At 35.7% G+C, this 19,032-nt stretch overlaps 3 protein-coding genes across 3 annotated transcripts in view; 2 read left to right on the plus strand and 1 right to left on the minus strand.

Moving 5' to 3' along the window:
• Positions 1-19,032, minus strand: part of LOC102810251 (exosome complex component 10-like) — a 106,953-nt gene that overhangs the window by 58,904 nt on the left and 29,017 nt on the right. The gene's annotated exons all lie outside the window — the stretch shown is intronic.
• LOC146733912 (fibrinogen-like protein A) lies at positions 1,869-7,844 on the plus strand. Its single transcript, XM_085508274.1, has 2 exons — positions 1,869-2,169; positions 6,969-7,844. The coding sequence occupies exons 1-2, from the start codon at positions 1,899-1,901 to the stop codon at positions 7,625-7,627; spliced, it is 930 nt and encodes a 309-aa protein (XP_085364400.1). The 5' UTR covers positions 1,869-1,898; the 3' UTR covers positions 7,628-7,844.
• LOC146733913 (microfibril-associated glycoprotein 4-like) lies at positions 11,744-17,397 on the plus strand. Its single transcript, XM_085508680.1, has 2 exons — positions 11,744-12,045; positions 16,515-17,397. Exons 1-2 carry the CDS (start codon positions 11,775-11,777, stop codon positions 17,174-17,176), a joined length of 933 nt encoding a protein of 310 aa, XP_085364806.1. The 5' UTR covers positions 11,744-11,774; the 3' UTR covers positions 17,177-17,397.

The following is a 19,032-nucleotide window of genomic DNA, read 5'->3' on the forward strand; positions in this document are numbered from 1 at the left end:
CTATGCTGTCAAATGTCTGGAATGGTTGCCTTGTCTTAATTATTATATACTACATGCCAAGTATACACCATAGACATACCGCAGGGAGTTAGAATAACTTAAAATATAAAAGTATGTATTTATTTACTTTACTCCCTTTTGTTATGTTACATTGTATCAGTGATCCTTGTCGTTATTAGTCGTGTTTAGGCTACACCAAGTACAGCTAAGATTTAAGATAATCTCCTATGTTTGCATATTGACTAGATCCAATTGTGTTCACGCACAGGAGGAAACAGGGGTTAGCTAAAACATGCCTAAACATGTTACAAATATACAAAGTGCTTTTAACTATGATTACTCAGTATGTTTAAAATTAGATATAAAACAATACTGTCAAACATTTATTTTCACTATTTTAATATTTTCAGCGTATTCACTGTGTTTTAATTTCACAAATTTGTCAAAGAAACAATGAGTTTTATTGTTATTTTACATGTTCATGTAGATTTGATTTAGCGGTTTTTACTTATCGGTGAAATTAAAACCCGATGAATAATTAATGCATTACAGTCGCAAAAACAATTGTGAAAGTGTACATTACAGAATAACGGTAAGTTGTACAGAGTCTCATTGTCATTTGACTTGTTTTATTTTTTTTAGAAAAGTTTTTATTTTTTGTTTTATTTTTTAGATTGTAGTTTTTTTTTTTATTTCTTTCTGTAAGACCCTTTTTATCCTTTCATAAGGATTTTATGCGTCTAATAAAAAAAAAAAAAAAATTGTCAGTTCATTTTTTCCCAGATGTGCTCACGTTGATTGTCATGTCGAAAATGGCATTCAGAAATGAATAGTCGCATAGAAAAATCGCATGATCATTGCCAGAGCTAAGCATTCGCGCACACTTTGTTAGTCCGTTCTAAGAATCTAGACCGGGTCTTAAAAACGAATCAGATTTAACCTGTAGCGTTTCTTAGACAATACTAAGCGCTTGTGTACATGCACATTTTCTTAGCACAGGCTAACATTTTTGACCCATTAGCCAATGCTAAAGGGCTGTACATGAACGCAACTAATGTGGTGTTCATCTTATCTAATTCACAGTCGCTCTATCATATATAGAGGGACTGGGTCTAATTACAACTTTATACATCATTAATTGAATGACCTCTATAACTAACGAAATCGGATAAGGGTTGAAACTTGTACAGACAATGTTCACAGTTCATAACATACCGGTAGAACAATTAGTCACCATGAACTGTGTTCCGATAGACGATTTTGTTAAGATGACCCGATTTACATGACTACAAGATTATTCTGTATAAAAAATGTGAGATTGTTTACTGTAAAATACTTTATTTTAGCTGGAATTAATTTCCGCGGGAAAAGACTTTTTGGGTGTTTTGTATGGAATTTATTTTCACTGATTTTTGACAAGTTGAATGTAAATATAGAAAAAAAGGTATATTCGCTGGATTTTATTTTCACTGAATCATTCCTTCAGCAAAAATAGAGAAAATTAATTCCAAGCGAAAATAAAGCATTTCACAGTATTTACTTAATTCTTCTGGAAAAGAACATCCTACAATAGAAATTGTATACGTCTTCTCCTGGGTCTAAGTACCGGTATACACCAAGTCACCTTTTGTATCCTTCCGCAAAATAGTCCAAAAATAGTCCCATTCAAATTCTGCTTGTTTTCATGAAAGGTGAGTACTAAAATTCTACACATTCAAAATTTATAAATATGTCATCTTCTGAATATTTGGCACAAAATGAAAACTTAATTTTGTTTTTTAATAATTTCTAAATATGCACACAAATATGTTGATTATCAGGATGTGAAGTGGTTACTGAGATAAGACCATACCCTTCCTATAGTTCACCACAAGACATCACATCTACTGCATACAAAGATGTTTTCTCTCATGGTTATATTATTTTGGGCAGTACTTGTCTCATCACAGAACACAGATATTGAAACTTCACAAAGGGATTCTACTGATCAATGTTCCTATACATTTATTGTACCAAGGAAAGACACAACGATTGATTCATCTTTGAATAGATCAGATAATGAACTATCGGACAGACTCGCCATATTGGAGCATAATTTACACCAGATACAAGCCGTTATGAACATACCATCAACTCAATATTCCAACTATCCAATCATCTTTCCACAAGGTAAGATTTATACACTACCCATTGATCCTATAGACTACCCATAGATCCTATATATAATCGCAAGTTTATCACCACAACTGCAATCCATGTAGGGGCACAGGGGGGGGCAGCAGGCAGTATATAACATCACTGTACATGCATTGGTTTATTTGCTTTGTCAATGTTTATTTACTCGATGAACAACACTGGTTATCAGTTACAGCAATTCCAGGCACTGATTTGACGCTGAAGTAGTGCTAGATGTTCATAACTTACTACAATAGGTTACAAATCAGTGCCTGGAATTGCTGTAAGTCTGATTGGGATAAACAGCATGTGTTTGATTATGCAAATTAAAAACAACAGCTTAAATGTCCAGAAAACGGAAAGTATGGAAAATCTCAGGGGTCATGCCTAAAAAACACACTTTATACGCATGACAATAGGTAGGAGAAAAATAACTTTCATCACTATTTAAAAACTATCAACTTCTCACAGATTTTATAATATATGTCCACAACTGTGTAGCATTCCCCGGATGACACAGTTCTCAGCTAAAATATTCACCCCTCAAAATAGATAGATTTCATCACTGCGACATATTTTGAGAAATATATTGTTATTTTTAGAACAATTCTATAGAGCATAATGTTGAGCAAAAACTGCATTTTTCAACACTTTTTAAATCCCAGATTTTTGTAATAAATCAGAAAACAAAAAGGACCCCATTATTAACAATATATTAGTTACCAGCCTATAATTTGAGATATGACATAATATTTCTGCCATAGAAATCTATGGTAAAAGCACTACAATACTGACAAAATGGCCACTATCCACTACAATATAACCACCATTTTCGAAGTATGAATGGGGGTCTAAAAACTAACTCTGCAACGCAATTGTAAGACTCGCCGAATGTCGATTATTGCACTCTGCGACAGGATCGCAGTGTCACTCTGCGAAGAGCACGATTCCCATTGGTTGGTTGGTCGAAAAGCGTGAATCCCAATGGTCGATCGATGTAGGGTACACAGCATGCCTTATAGAAATGTTCGGTTATTTCGCCGACTGCTCACAAACTACGATAAACAAGTATTTACCGACGACATGCCGCACGGTTCGGTAATCAGCAAGTATTTAACATTGATTTATTAACATGTATAACATCCCCCGGAGGGGATGAGAGGGGTTACAAAACACATGCACATTGGTGTTGGGTGCCTTATTACGGTGTAACATGAGGGAGCTGGTAACATTAACACCATCTTGAAGTTGTAAGGCTTCGTCCGCAACTATGCTCATTAGCATAGGCGGCAGCTTCAAAGCGAGTAGAGCGCGAAGTACGTTTCACACGATCCGGGGCACACGATGTTACTTTCTTTTTTTTTGTCATTAGCAAGTATAATTTGTTATGACTATATTCATCACTTTGAATTCCCAAATAAAGCGTGTAGCGAGTCAAACTGTTTCTAGGCAATCAATATCGTTTTATTAAGAATATTAAGCGAGAAAAAACGTAAAGCTGTGTGAATGGATTGAAACTACTGCTGAAGATGGAAAACTAAAACAGCAGTGTCAACGGAAAATTAGATGAGTGCACGCTCTCTGCATAAACGGAAACGATGGCTTTGTTTATTTGGCCGATGTCGACGAGCAACAGATTTCCTGTACTCACTTCCTCGTCAGATCACCGGCACTCAACAATCTCACGTATCGGTGTCATCATCGGTTAAGTAGTAGAAACTCTCGCGTTGATGCGAATATTTCAGCCTAATCGTCCCTTTCGAACCACTCGCGAGGTTGGTCATAATATGACCTAGACGTGCTTGCTATCTGTTGTGATTCCGATGAAAAATTCTTAAAAAATAAATATAAACGCGAACGCGAAAGTCCTGTAATTTTGCATCAGAATTACAACAGGCTGCAGGCAAGTCTAAATTAGTAAATATGACCCTGAGTTGCAGATTTTTCTTTGCCTCGTCTGTCATTGGCGTCTTTGCTTTCTTTTTTTATCGCCATTGCGTTAGTAAGATGGTGTTATTAAAATAGAATATAGACTTAGAACATAGTTGAACTCTGGTGACCTTGCCCTTTGTTATATAATATAATTCCCTTTATCATAGTTTGTTTCAATATAAATATGCATTGTCATAATTAATTTTGAATACAAACAAGTTTTGGGGTTAAACCAACAGTGGGGAATCAGTCTACCGAATGTCCTTAAAAGATGTAAATATCTTACAAAAACATTGGTGCCTTATTTGTTTAATTATTTTAAGGGACATAATTTCCAGCTTTATTCAAAGTAATTCAGATATTTTAGTATAAAAACAAATGCCTCATCGCAAAAAAAAGTGCTGCATTTAGACATGAATAGATTCATAAAACATGCAAGATAACAAAAAATCTTAGCTGGCTTTTGTCCAAGTATTTTGTACAGGTGTCTGTCAAAAATTAATGATTCACTGAGACAAATATGAACTGCCTCATTGTGTGACTACTGTATTATATGAAAAGTAAAAAACAAAAAACACTCTTTATGAATAGTTATCATGTTGCAAGCTCTGCTTTGTATGCAAATCAACTTAAATAGTTAGTTGGTGTCCAGTGGAGGGAGAAGTCAACAGTACTGTTGCCTCCTGAGAATCTACATCTTCAAACACTGCAATCTTTGAAGTGCGTTTTTAAACTAGTATTATAAAAACTCTATCATTCTGTTCTAATAGCTGAAACATATTTCTGTGAGTTTTCATTTGTCGAATGAACTGTTTGTCAAATACAGAATACATATATTTTAGAACAATTTTCTTTTTAAAATGTGGATGAAATGTTTTGCTTTTTATGTATTTTTTATGTATTGTTTTTGATTTGATAACTTTGAACTAAACAGATTTTCTATTACCTTCAGATCTTGATCAAAGTTTGGCACCCAGTTCATATGAGTGCTTATATTGATATTCTGACATCTTGTTTTCTGTAAAGAATTTATTGGTAGGTTTGCAAATGTGTATCAGACTGTGCAATCTCTCCATGAGTTGGTTTTGAAACTCAGTATGGGATTCTGAGATACATTACCAAGGATATTATTACAAGATAAATCATTTGCTTCATTGAACACATACAACAATGCATATTTCCACTGAGATAAGTGACCTTTGATGTGTATCACCAGTGATCAGTCAAGTAGAAACAGTCAAAATATTTTATCAGATTTTCTCAATTTTTGCATGATATCTTCATACAGGACATCTGTTGTTCAAACTCAGGGAAGACTTTATACTGATGAATAAGGTGACCAAGTTTGATTAAGTTTGGAATAGAATTAGTAAAGTTATTATGCACACAATAACAATTATTAACGACGACAATGACAACAACAACAACAACGACGAACAAAATTTTTCCCTTAATATACCTTTCCCTTCCATCTTTGATGGTACGGGCAAGGTAAAAATGAAACGATTTCTCAGACGAAGTCTTGACTGTAACAATGCTGACAATGGACGTTAGATAAATATGCATTGTTTGCGACAGGAAGCTTGTCACCCGTTCTATCAGAATCGTCAACAACAGAGTATAACCGGTAGTATACATATACATGGTATAAACATTGTGCAAATATTAACGAAACGGTAGTAGTGTTAGCGTTTAAGCACTTGTCTTTCCGAAATTTCGAAAAGCTGGGATGATGAATCAAGGTACAAAGTAACCGTTTTATCAATTATTGGAAAATCAAGAAAAAAATAGAAGAATTTCCCTTCCCACTACATTAAGATCAATATGGACCACCGACATTTGGCGAAATAAACCACAATTTTCAGTAATACTGATTTCAAAAATTATGATACAAAATTAATTACATTATACCACAAACCATGCTCTTTTTTTAGCTCAATGCACAAACCAACACCGTTTTTGTTTACTTTTCACAACTGTTGCAAAGTATTTCATTTCTGGTGGTTAAAATACCAGCTGATCGATCGCAGACCACAAGTCTGGAGTCCGTTTATGATCTAAACGAAGGCAGACGATTGCAAACAACTGCTGTCATGGCAAACGTTGCACGTCGTGAATGATTTTTTTTCACTGCATGCAAATTATTTTCCTTGATGCACTCAACAAAGTCAAAGCAGACGTACAACATTCGTTGCAGAACGCGTGAAAAGTACTTCGCGTTCCACTCGATTTGAAGCTGCCGCCTATGCTAATCAGCATAGTCGTTGGGACGAAGCCTTACAACTCCAAGATGGCGATAACGTAACACCGTATTAAATAGGCAGTCAACACCAATGTGCACGTTACACTTTTTAATTTTTCTAGCCAGCAGTGTGATGTGTCTAAAAACCGTAAACCATGTGTCGTTTGTTTGGTCCCACAATTTGTCTTCCATGTGCTTGCCGATCACCGAACAGTGCGGCATGTCGCCGGTACATGGTGTTTACATACTTTTTTTACCGTACCTTTTTTACTATTTAAAACTTAATTTTTTATAAGGTCTGCGGTGAACATCGACCATTGGGATTCGCGCTGTTCGACCAACCAACCAATAGGAATTGTGCTCTTCGCAGAGTGACACTGCGATCCTGTCGCAGTGTGCAATATTCGACATTCGGCGAGTCGCACAATCGCGTCGCAGAGTTAGTTTTCAGACCCCTATACATACATGCATTTTCTCAAAAATTAAGCTGATGTTAAGTCAATATCCTTATATTGCCCGTAAGTACAATTAATAAATTCTATGTATTTGAATTCAAGAGTAGGCTTGTACCTTAACTTACTTTCAGTGGCCAATTATTTATTTTTCATTATTATTACAGACTGTTACCATGCCTACATCTTAAACAGCAGTTCCCTGATAGAGGGCGTATATCTGATACAACCTGAAGACTACCCAGAACCATTTGCAGTGTACTGTCAGGTGACTGATACTGGAGTGTGGACAGTTATACAGAGAAGACAAGATGACACTGTAGAATTCTATAACGAATGGCAGGCGTATAAATGGGGGTTTGGTCAACTAACTGGTAACCACTGGTTAGGAAATGAGAAAATATTTTATATTTTGAGAAGTGGTGTGTATAAATTACGAGTTGATTTAGGGGACTGGGCGGGTAATACCGCATATGCAGAGTATGATTTTATGCAGATTGGTAACGAAGAGAGTAAGTATACGCTGTCAATCGGTGAATATTCCGGTACTGCTGGGGATTCTATGACATACAACAATGGTATGAAATTTAGCACAAAAGATAAGGATAATGATATATATTCAGTTTGTTGTGCATGTGATTCATATAGACAAGGTGCATGGTGGTATAATGATTGTGGTCGGGCTAATTTAAATGGTCCATATATCAATAATGGTAATAAAGTTAGACATCATAAGTCAATTCACTGGCACCATTGGCATGGAAATTTATATCCACTTAAGAACACAACAATGAAAGTACAAAGAGTACATCCATACTGGGAATGATAGCTGTAATCAACATTGACAGTGGATAGTATACCTGACATTAAAATATACTAAACAAGAATGCCAGACTCCCCGGCATTTTCATCAAAACCACTGATTGAATGTTACTTTCTGTAATAGTACTCTTAATTGATACGATAGTTTTCACTATATACGCATTAGTATATTAGTTATTAGTTCATGAGTGCAATGTCATCAATAAAGTCTGAAATACATAGCTATTGTTTTAGTTTCTCTGCATTATTTTACCTGAACACCACTATAAAAGAACAAAGTGCAAATTTGGCTGAGAAAGACTGGTGGTAAAAAGGTTAAGGAAACAAGAGGGAAAAAAAGTAAAAATTTGTTATTCAAAACATTCAAGAATATTAAACATTATATTGTATTTGCTGCATGGTTAAGTCCTAATCACAAACTATTAGTCACCTTTCCCTCTCGTTACCTTGAATTTGTTATCAGATTTAGTAGACAGTGTAAATGACTCTATCTGCATTAGTTCTCTGATATGGCTCTTTACTTACAGATGCTGGTAACCACTGATATTTTACTGAAATTATAATATCAAATACAATGTTTCCATAGAAACAAACAACAACCTTCACTTAGAAAATGTATAATACAATATCTAGAAACCTAATAAATACAAGCGACCTTAGGTCGAGATAGCTTCACTGTTCTACAAGAACATTGTGGTAGCCATGTTGAGCAACACACACCCAAAGACAAAACATGGTTAACCCACACAGTAGTTTGGTTTTGGCTGTTGAGAGTCAACTTAAACGCCCAATTCATTTGCCCCGGATAAATGTTTATTGGAGGTGTGGCTATGCTACGAGTCCTATTAATCACTTGCCTTGCCTATTGCTATGTTCACACGGCAGCATTCTATCGGAGCCGAACTATGGCTCCTCCCATGGATTAATAGGAGATTATTTCCAATGTGTTCATACGGTCGGGAGCCGAACGAGAGCTGAGATCTGCCAGAGTTCCATTCAGTTTGATCAGAGCCAACAGAACAGTGCCCTCAAATAATTAGTATGAAAAAAACTGGACTGAAAATGATTTTGGTGTTGTGCTTGTGTTATTTTTTTACATGGCACAATGCTGGTGAGATAGAAAAAAAAAGAAACAGTCGCGAGTCTGAGCATGGAGGTAGAAAAAACAATACACTGGTGTTATGATTTAGGTACGAGCATGGAGTTACGAGTATCTCGAATAAACAGGAGACACGGCAAAAATGTGTTACAGCCTATTATTCACTTAAGTTATTGTCATGCAAAATCACCATTTTGTAATTATTCAACTGTAGTGATATCTAAACTACTAGGAAGAATCACAGGCCCTCTATCCTCTTTATCTACATAGAGGGACTCTGGAAGAATCTAAACCTACTAGGAACACGTCACCATACCGTGATCGCTTCTATGATTTTTATCTTTAGTGTCTTTAAAAAATTTCCGTTCAGTCATTCTTTCAAGTTTTTGTCGCATAATTTCGAAAGCCTTTTTTTCTGTTTCCCTTTGAGCTATCAATCTATTGCAGTAATTCATTACTCTGCCAAATATATATTAGGATGCGTACCCCTTCGTCAAGCCGGAAATTTCGTGAAATTACGAAAGATGTTGTCTCTGCCATAATTGAAATGAGAGGTTACTTGAAGAAGACGATTGAAGGCGTGATTTGGGCTCCAATAATCCATAGTCACATACATCCACTTCGGCACAATATAATCCACCTGTAAGTTCGAGAAAACACGTCTTTACCAGAGCTCGGCTGGAGCTAATTACTGTAAAATGACTAATTTTCACTGGGTTTAAATTTCACTGATTTACCATTTCAGGCATATTCAGTGGGTTTTAAATTCACGGTTTTGTCATTTAGATAATGTGTTCTATGCTAAATTTTACATATTCACTGGGTTTTAATTTAGCGCATTTTCCAGTCAGCGAAATAAGCTAAATTAAAACCCAGTGAATAATTACCCCCTTTACAGTACTATAGCGTGACTTAAATTTGCAAGGAAATAATCCCTATTAATTAGAAGCATATTTATTTTATATCTGAGCCTTTAACACTTCACCAAACAAATTGTTGTACCAGTAAACCTCAAATATTAAGCAATCAAATTGGTAGTTCTAAGAAGAAGTTGAAAAAAAAATTGAGTTATCGTCATGAAATCGACAAATCTGACAGAGATCCATCCTAGGTACCTACACACCAAGTATCAAAGCAATTGAGCTGGTAGTTTTCAAGAAGAAGTCAAAAATAGCATTTAATACAATGATTAATATAAAGTCAGTGAACTATGCTGTCAAATGTCTGGAATGGTTGCCTTGTCTTAATTATTATATACTACATGCCAAGTATACACCATAGACATACCGCAGGGAGTTAGAATAACTTAAAATATAAAAGTATGTATTTATTTACTTTACTCCCTTTTGTTATGTTACATTGTATCAGTGATCCTTGTTGTTATTAGTCGTGTTTAGGCTACACCAAGTACAGCTAAGATTTAAGATAATCTCCTATGTTTGCATATTGACTAGATCCAATTGTGTTCACGCACAGGAGGAAACAGGGGTTAGCTAAGACATGCCTAAACATGTTACAAATATACAAAGTGCTTTTAACTATGATTACTCAGTATGTTTAAAATTAGATATAAAACAATACTGTCAAACATTTATTTTCACTATTTTAATATTTTCAGCGTATTCACTGTGTTTTAATTTCACAAATTTGTCAAAGAAACAATGAGTTTTATTGTTATTTTACATGTTCATGTAGATTTGATTTAGCGGATTTTACTTATCGTGAAATTAAAACCCGATGAATAATTAATGCATTACAGTCGCAAAAATGAACTGACAATTTTTTTTTTTTTTTTTAGAAAAGTTTTTATTTTTTGTTTTATTTTTTAGATTGTAGTTTTTTTTTTAATTTCTTTCTGTAAGACCCTTTTTATCCTTTCCTAAGGATTTTATGCGTCTAATAAAAAAAAAAAAAATTGTCAGTTCATTTTTCCCCAGATGTGCTCACGTTGATTGTCATGTCGAAAATGGCATTCAGAAATGAATAGTCGCATAGAAAAATCGCATGATCATTGCCTGAGCTAAGCATTCGCGCACACTTTGTTAGTCCGTTCTAAGAATCTAGACCGGGTCTTAAAAAGGAATCAGATTTAACCTGTAGCGTTTCTTAGCCAATACTAAGCGCTTGTGTACATGCACATTTTCTTAGCACAGGCTAACATTTTTGACCCATTAGCCAATGCTAAAGGGCTGTACATGAACGCAACTAATGTGGTGTTCATCTTATCTAATTCACAGTCGCTCTATCATATATAGAGGGACTGGGTCTAATTACAACTTTATACATCATTAATTGAATGACCTCTATAACTAACGAAATCGGATAAGGGTTGAAACTCGTACAGACAATGTTCACAGTTCATAACATACCGGTAGAACAATTAGTCACCATGAACTGTGTTCCGATAGACGATTTTGTTAAGATGACCCGATTTACATGACTACAAGATTATTCTGTATAAAAAATGTGAGATTGTTTACTGTAAAATACTTTATTTTAGCTGGAATTAATTTCCACGGGAAAAGACTTTTTGGGTGTTTTGTATGGAATTTATTTTCACTGATTTTTGACAAGTTGAATGTAAATATAGAAAAAAAGGTATATTCGCTGGATTTTATTTTCACTGAATCATTTCTTCAGCAAAAATAGAGAAAATTAATTCCAAGCGAAAATAAAGCATTTCACAGTATTTACTTAATTCTTCTGGAAAAGAACATCCTACAATAGAAATTGTATGCCTCTTCTCCTGGGTCTAAGTACCGGTATACACCAAGTCAACTTTTGTATCCTTCCGCAAAATAGTCCAAAAATAGTCCCATTCAAATTCTGCTTGTTTTCATGAAAGGTGAGTACTAAAATTCTACACATTCAAAATTTATAAATATGTCATCTTCTGAATATTTGGCACAAAATGAAAACTTAATTTTGTTTTTTAATAATTTCTAAATATGCACACAAATATGTTGATTATCAGGATGTGAAGTGGTTACTGAGATAAGACCATACCCTTCCCATAGTTCACCACAAGACATCACATCTACTGCATACAAAGATGTTTTCTCTCATGGTTATATTATTTTGGGCAGTACTTGTCTCATCACAGAACACAGATATTGAAACTTCACAAAGGGATTCTACTGATCAATGTTCCTATACATTTATTGTACCAAGGAAAGACACAACGATTGATTCATCTTTGAATAGATCAGATAATGAACTATCGGACAGACTCGCCATATTGGAGCATAATTTACACCAGATACAAGCCGTTATGAACATACCATCAACTCAATATTCCAACTATCCAATCATCTTTCCACAAGGTAAGATTTATACACTACCCATTGATCCTATAGACTACCCATAGATCCTATATATAATCGCAAGTTTATCACCACAACTGCAATCCATGTAGGGGCACAGGGGGGGGGGGGGCAGCAGGCAGTATATAACATCACTGTACATGCATTGGTTTATTTGCTTTGTCAATGTTTATTTACGCGATGAACAACACTGGTTATCAGTTACAGCAATTCCAGGCACTGATTTGACGCTGAAGTAGTGCTAGATGTTCATAACTTACTACAATAGGTTACAAATCAGTGCCTGGAATTGCTGTAAGTCTGATTGGGATAAACAGCATGTGTTTGATTATGCAAATTAAAAACAACAGCTTAAATGTCCAGAAAACGAAAAGTATGGAAACTCTCAGGGGTCATGCCTAAAAAACACACTTTATACGCATGACAATAGGTAGGAGAAAAATAACTTTCAGCACTATTTAAAAACTATCAACTTCTCACAGATTTTATAATATATGTCCACAACTGTGTAGCATTCCCCGGATGACACAGTTCTCAGCTAAAATATTCACCCCTCAAAATAGATAGATTTCATCACTGCGACATATTTTGAGAAATATATTGTTATTTTTAGAACAATTCTATAGAGCATAATGTTGAGCAAACACTGCATTTTTCAACACTTTTTAAATCCCAGATTTTTGTAATAAATCAGAAAACAAAAAGGACCCCATTATTAACAATATATTAGTCACCAGCCTATAATTTGAGATATGACATAATATTTCTGCCATAGAAATCTATGGTAAAAGCACTACAATACTGACAAAATGGCCACTATCCACTACAATACAACCACCATTTTCGAGGTATGAATGGGGGTCTAAAAACTAACTCTGCGACGCGATTGTGAGACTCGCCGAATGTCGATTATTGCACTCTGCGACAGGATCGCAGTGTCACTCTGCGAAGAGCACGATTCCCATTGGTTGGTTGGTCGAAAAGCGTGAATCCCAATGGTCGATCGATGTAGGGTACACAGCATGCCTTATAGAAATGTTCGGTTATTTCGCCGACTGCTCACAAACTACGATAAACAAGTATTTACCGACGACATGCCGCACGGTTCGGTAATCAGCAAGTATTTAACATTGATTTATTAACATGTATAACATCCCTCGGAGGGGATGAGAGGGGTTACAAAACACATGCACATTGGTGTTGGGTGCCTTATTACGGTGTAACATGAGGGAGCTGGTAACATTAACACCATCTTGAAGTTGTAAGGCTTCGTCCGCAACTATGCTCATTAGCATAGGCGGCAGCTTCAAAGCGAGTAGAGCGCGAAGTACGTTTCACACGATCCGGGGCACACGATGTTACTTTCTTTTTTTTTGTCATTAGCAAGTATAATTTGTTATGACTATATTCATCACTTTGAATTCCCAAATAAAGCGTGTAGCGAGTCAAACTGTTTCTAGGCAATCAATATCGTTTTATTAAGAATATTAAGCGAGAAAAAACGTAAAGCTGTGTGAATGGATTGAAACTACTGCTGAAGATGGAAAACTAAAACAGCAGTGTCAACGGAAAATTAGATGAGTGCACGCTCTCTGCATAAACGGAAACGATGGCTTTGTTTATTTGGCCGATGTCGACGAGCAACAGATTTCCTGTACTCACTTCCTCGTCAGATCACCGGCACTCAACAATCTCACGTATCGGTGTCATCATCGGTTAAGTAGTAGAAACTCTCGCGTTGATGCGAATATTTCAGCCTAATCGTCCCTTTCGAACCACTCGCGAGGTTGGTCATAATATGACCTAGACGTGCTTGCTATCTGTTGTGATTCCGATGAAAAATTCTTAAAAAATAAATATAAACGCGAACGCGAAAGTCCTGTAATTTTGCATCAGAATTACAACAGGCTGCAGGCAAGTCTAAATTAGTAAATATGACCCTGAGTTGCAGATTTTTCTTTGCCTCGTCTGTCATTGGCGTCTTTGCTTTCTTTTTTTATCGCCATTGCGTTAGTAAGATGGTGTTATTAAAATAGAATATAGACTTAGAACATAGTTGAACTCTGGTGACCTTGCCCTTTGTTATATAATATAATTCCCTTTATCATAGTTTGTTTCAATGTAAATATGCATTGTCATAATTAATTTTGAATACAAACAAGTTTTGGGGTTAAACCAACAGTGGGGAATCAGTCTACCGAATGTCCTTAAAAGATGTAAATATCTTACAAAAACATTGGTGCCTTATTTGATTAATTATTTTAAGGGACATAATTTCCAGCTTTATTCAAAGTAATTCAGATATTTTAGTATAAAAACAAATGCCTCATCGCAAAAAAAAAGTGCTGCATTTAGACATGAATAGATTCATAAAACATGCAAGATAACAAAAAATCTTAGCTGGCTTTTGTCCAAGTATTTTGTACAGGTGTCTGTCAAAAATTAATGATTCACTGAGACAAATATGAACTGCCTCATTGTGTGACTACTGTATTATATGAAAAGTAAAAAACAAAAAACACTCTTTATGAATAGTTATCATGTTGCAAGCTCTGCTTTGTATGCAAATCAACTTAAATAGTTAGTTGGTGTCCAGTGGAGGGAGAAGTCAACAGTACTGTTGCCTCCTGAGAATCTACATCTTCAAACACTGCAATCTTTGAAGTGCGTTTTTAAACTAGTATTATAAAAACCCTATCATTCTGTTCTAATAGCTGAAACATATTCCTGTGAGTTTTCATTTGTCGAATGAACTGTTTGTCAAATACAGAATACATATATTTTAGAACAATTTTCTTTTTAAAATGTGGATGAAATGTTTTGCTTTTTATGTATTTTTTATGTATTGTTTTTGATTTGATAACTTTGAACTAAACAGATTTTCTATTACCTTCAGATCTTGATCAAAGTTTGGCACCCAGTTCATATGAGTGCTTATATTGATATTCTGACATCTTGTTTTCTGTAAAGAATTTATTGGTAGGTTTGCAAATGTGTATCAGACTGTGCAATCTCTCCATGAGTTGGTTTTGAAACTCAGTATGGGATTCTGAGATACATTACCAAGGATATTATTACAAGATAAATCATTTGCTTCATTGAACACATACAACAATGCATATTTCCACTGAGATAAGTGACCTTTGATGTGTATCACCAGTGATCAGTCAAGTAGAAACAGTCAAAATATTTTATCAGATTTTCTCAATTTTTGCATGATATCTTCATACAGGACATCTGTTGTTCAAACTCAGGGAAGACTTTATACTGATGAATAAGGTGACCAAGTTTGATTAAGTTTGGAATAGAATTAGTAAAGTTATTATGCACACAATAACAATTATTAACGACGACAATGACAACAACAACAACGACGACGAACAAAATTTTTCCCTTAATATACCTTTCCCTTCCATCTTTGATGGTACGGGCAAGGTAAAAATGAAACGATTTCTCAGACGAAGTCTTGACTGTAACAATGCTGACAATGGACGTTAGATAAATATGCATTGTTTGCGACAGGAAGCTTGTCACCCGTTCTATCAGAATCGTCAACAACAGAGTATAACCGATAGTATACATATACATGGTATAAACATTGTGCAAATATTAACGAAACGGTAGTAGTGTTAGCGTTTAAGCACTTGTCTTTCCGAAATTTCGAAAAGCTGGGATGATGAATCAAGGTACAAAGTAACCGTTTTATCAATTATTGGAAAATCAAGAAAGAAAAAAGAAGAATTTCCCTTCCCGCTACATTAAGATCAATATGGACCACCGACATTTGGCGAAATAAACCACAATTTTCAGTAATACTGATTTCAAAAATTATGATACAAAAATAATTACATTCATACCACAAACCATGCTCTTTTTTTAGCTCAATGCACAAACCAACGCCGTTTTTGTTTACTTTTCACAACTGTTGCAAAGTATTTCATTTCTGGTGGTTAAAATACCAGCTGATCGATCATAGATCACAAGTTTGGAGTCCGTTTATGATCTAAACGAAGGCAGACGATTGCAAACAACTGCTGTCATGGCAAACGTTGCACGTCGTGAATGATTTTTTTTCACTGCATGCAAATTATTTTCCTTGATGCACTCAACAAAGTCAAAGCAGACGTACAACATTCGTTGCAGAACGCGTGAAAAGTACTTCGCGTTCCACTCGATTTGAAGCTGCCGCCTATGCTAATCAGCATAGTCGTTGGGACGAAGCCTTACAACTCCAAGATGGCGATAACGTAACACTGTATTAAATAGGCAGTCAACACCAATGTGCACGTTACACTATTTCATTTTTCTAGCCAGCAGTGTGATGTGTCTAAAAACCGTAAACCATGTGTCGTTTGTTTGGTCCCACAATTTGTCTTCCATGTGCTTGCCGAACACCGAACAGTGCGGGATGTCGCCGGTACATAGTGTTTACATACTACATACATATTTATTTTTCATTATTATTACAGACTGTCACCATGCCTACATCTTAAACAGCAGTTCCCTGATAGAGGGCGTATATCTGATACAACCTGAAGACTACCCAGAACCATTTGCAGTGTACTGTCAGGTGACTGATACTGGAGTGTGGACAGTTATACAGAGAAGACAAGATGACACTGTACAATTCTATAACGAATGGCAGGCGTATAAATGGGGGTTTGGTCAACTAACTGGTAACCACTGGTTAGGAAATGAGAAAATATTTTATATTTTGAGAAGTGGTGTGTATAAATTACGAGTTGATTTAGGGGACTGGGCGGGTAATACCACATATGCGGAGTATGATTTTATGCAGATTGGTAACGAAGAGAGTAAGTATACGCTGTCAATCGGTGAATATTCCGGTACTGCTGGGCATTCTATGGCATACCACAATGGTATGAAATTTAGTACAAAAGATAAGGATAATGATTTAGGGCCAGTTTGTTGTGCATGTGATTCACATAGACAAGGTGCATGGTGGTATCGGAGTTGTGGTCATGCTAATTTAAATGGTCCATATATCAATTCTAATGGGAATAAAATTAGCCATCAAAAGTCAATTCACTGGCACCATTGGCATTATTCTTACTATCCACTTAAAAACACAACAATGAAAGTACAAAGAGTACATCCATACTGGGAATGATAGCTGTAATCAACATTGACAGTGGATAGTATACCTGACATTAAAATATACTAAATAAGAATGCCAGACTCCCCGGCATTTTCATCAAAACCACTGATTGAATGTTACTTTCTGTAATAGTACTCTTAATTGATACGATAGTTTTCACTATATACGCATTAGTATATTAGTTATTAGTTCATGAGTGCAATGTCACCAATAAAGTCTGAAATACATAGCTATTGTTTTAGTTTCTCTGCATTATTTTACCTGAACACCACTATAAAAGAACAAGTCATTGTCAATGACACGTCCCCGTTCCGTTCATATTTGAGTGACATATACATTCAAAGCAGATCATGACCGAAATGCACCTGCATATGTACAACACATTGTGCTAAATCTGAACAAAATCCATCCATGCATGACTGAGATCCGGTTCTGGAATTGTGAAAATATGTGATTTTGATGCATTTTCGGTCTTAAAATGGCCATCATTCCGCTATTGTTAAGCAGATCATGAAACAAATGCACATATCTATTTGTGACATGATGTACCATGTGTGTGTGAAGTTTGAACTTGATCAATCCAGACATGTCTTGGATACGGATCCAGAACTGAATTCTTTAACAAAATGGCCGCCAGTCGGCCATTTCGAATTTGATCCGGGAAAAAAAAAAGACGTACATCAAGGTCCTATTATGTTTAATGTATGTACCAAATTTGAACAAAATCCATCCATGCATAACTGAGATACGGGTCCGGAATGGTGAAAATGTGCGATTTCAATGCATTTTCGGCCTTAAAGCGGCCCCCATTTGGCTATCGTTAATGAGATCATGAAACAAATGCACATACATATTTGTGACATGATGTACCTTGTGTGTGTGAAGTTTGAACTTGATCAATCCAGACATGTCTCGGATACGGATCCAGAACTGAATTCTTTAAAACAAAATGGCCGCCAGTCGGCTATTTCGAACTTGATCCGAAAAAAAAATGACGTGCATCAAGGTCCTATTATGTTTAATGTATGTACCAAATTTGAATGAAATCCGTCCATGCATAACTGAGATCCGGGTCCGGAATGGTGAAAATGTGCGATTTCAATGCATTTTCGACCTTAAAGCGACCGCCATTTGGCTATCGTTAATGAGATCATGAAACAAATGCACATACATATTTGTGACATGATGTACCTTGTGTGTGTGAAGTTTGAACTTGATCAATCCAAGCATGTCTCAGATACGGATCCAGAACTGAATTCTTTAAAACAAAATGGCCACCAGTCGGCCATTTCGAACCCGATCCCAAAAAAAAAATGACGTGCATCAAGGTCCTATTATGTTTAATGTATGTACCAAATTTGAACAAAATCCGTCCATGCATAACTGAGATCCGGGTCCGGAATGGTGAAAATGTGCGATTTTGATGCATTTTCGGCCTTAAAATGGCCGCTATTCGGCTATCGTTAATGAGATCATGAAACAAATGCACATACATATTTGTGACATGATGTACCTTGTGTGTGTGAAGTTTGAACTTGATCAATCCAGACATGTCTCGGATACGGATCCAGAACTGAATTCTTTAAAACAAAATGGCCGCCAGTCGGCCATTTCGAACCCGATCCAAAAAAAAAAAATGACGTGCATCAAGGTCCTATTATGTTTAATGTATGTACCAAATTTGAACAAAATCCGTCCATGCATAACTGAGATCCGGGTCCGGAATGGTGAAAATGTGCGATTTTGATGCATTTTCGGCCTTAAAATGGCCGCTATTCGGCTATCGATAATCGGATCATGAAAAAAATGCATGTGCATATGTCCCATATAAGGTGTGATGTATGAGTGAAGTTTGAACTTAATCGGTC

This window comes from Saccoglossus kowalevskii, chromosome 15 (assembly GCF_978046115.1).
Source record: "Saccoglossus kowalevskii chromosome 15, keSacKowa6.1, whole genome shotgun sequence".
Lineage (NCBI taxonomy): Eukaryota > Metazoa > Hemichordata > Enteropneusta > Harrimaniidae > Saccoglossus > Saccoglossus kowalevskii.

Bases quoted from the DNA above. Each gene is read 5' to 3' on its own strand.
- LOC146733912 (XM_085508274.1), top strand. From the start codon at position 1,899: ATGTTTTCTCTCATGGTTATATTATTTTGGGCAGTACTTGTCTCATCA. The intron at 2,170-6,968 runs GTAAGATTTATA...TTATTATTACAG, and splicing joins TCCAATCATCTTTCCACAAG to ACTGTTACCATGCCTACATC.
- LOC146733913 (XM_085508680.1), top strand. From the start codon at position 11,775: ATGTTTTCTCTCATGGTTATATTATTTTGGGCAGTACTTGTCTCATCA. The intron at 12,046-16,514 runs GTAAGATTTATA...TTATTATTACAG, and splicing joins TCCAATCATCTTTCCACAAG to ACTGTCACCATGCCTACATC.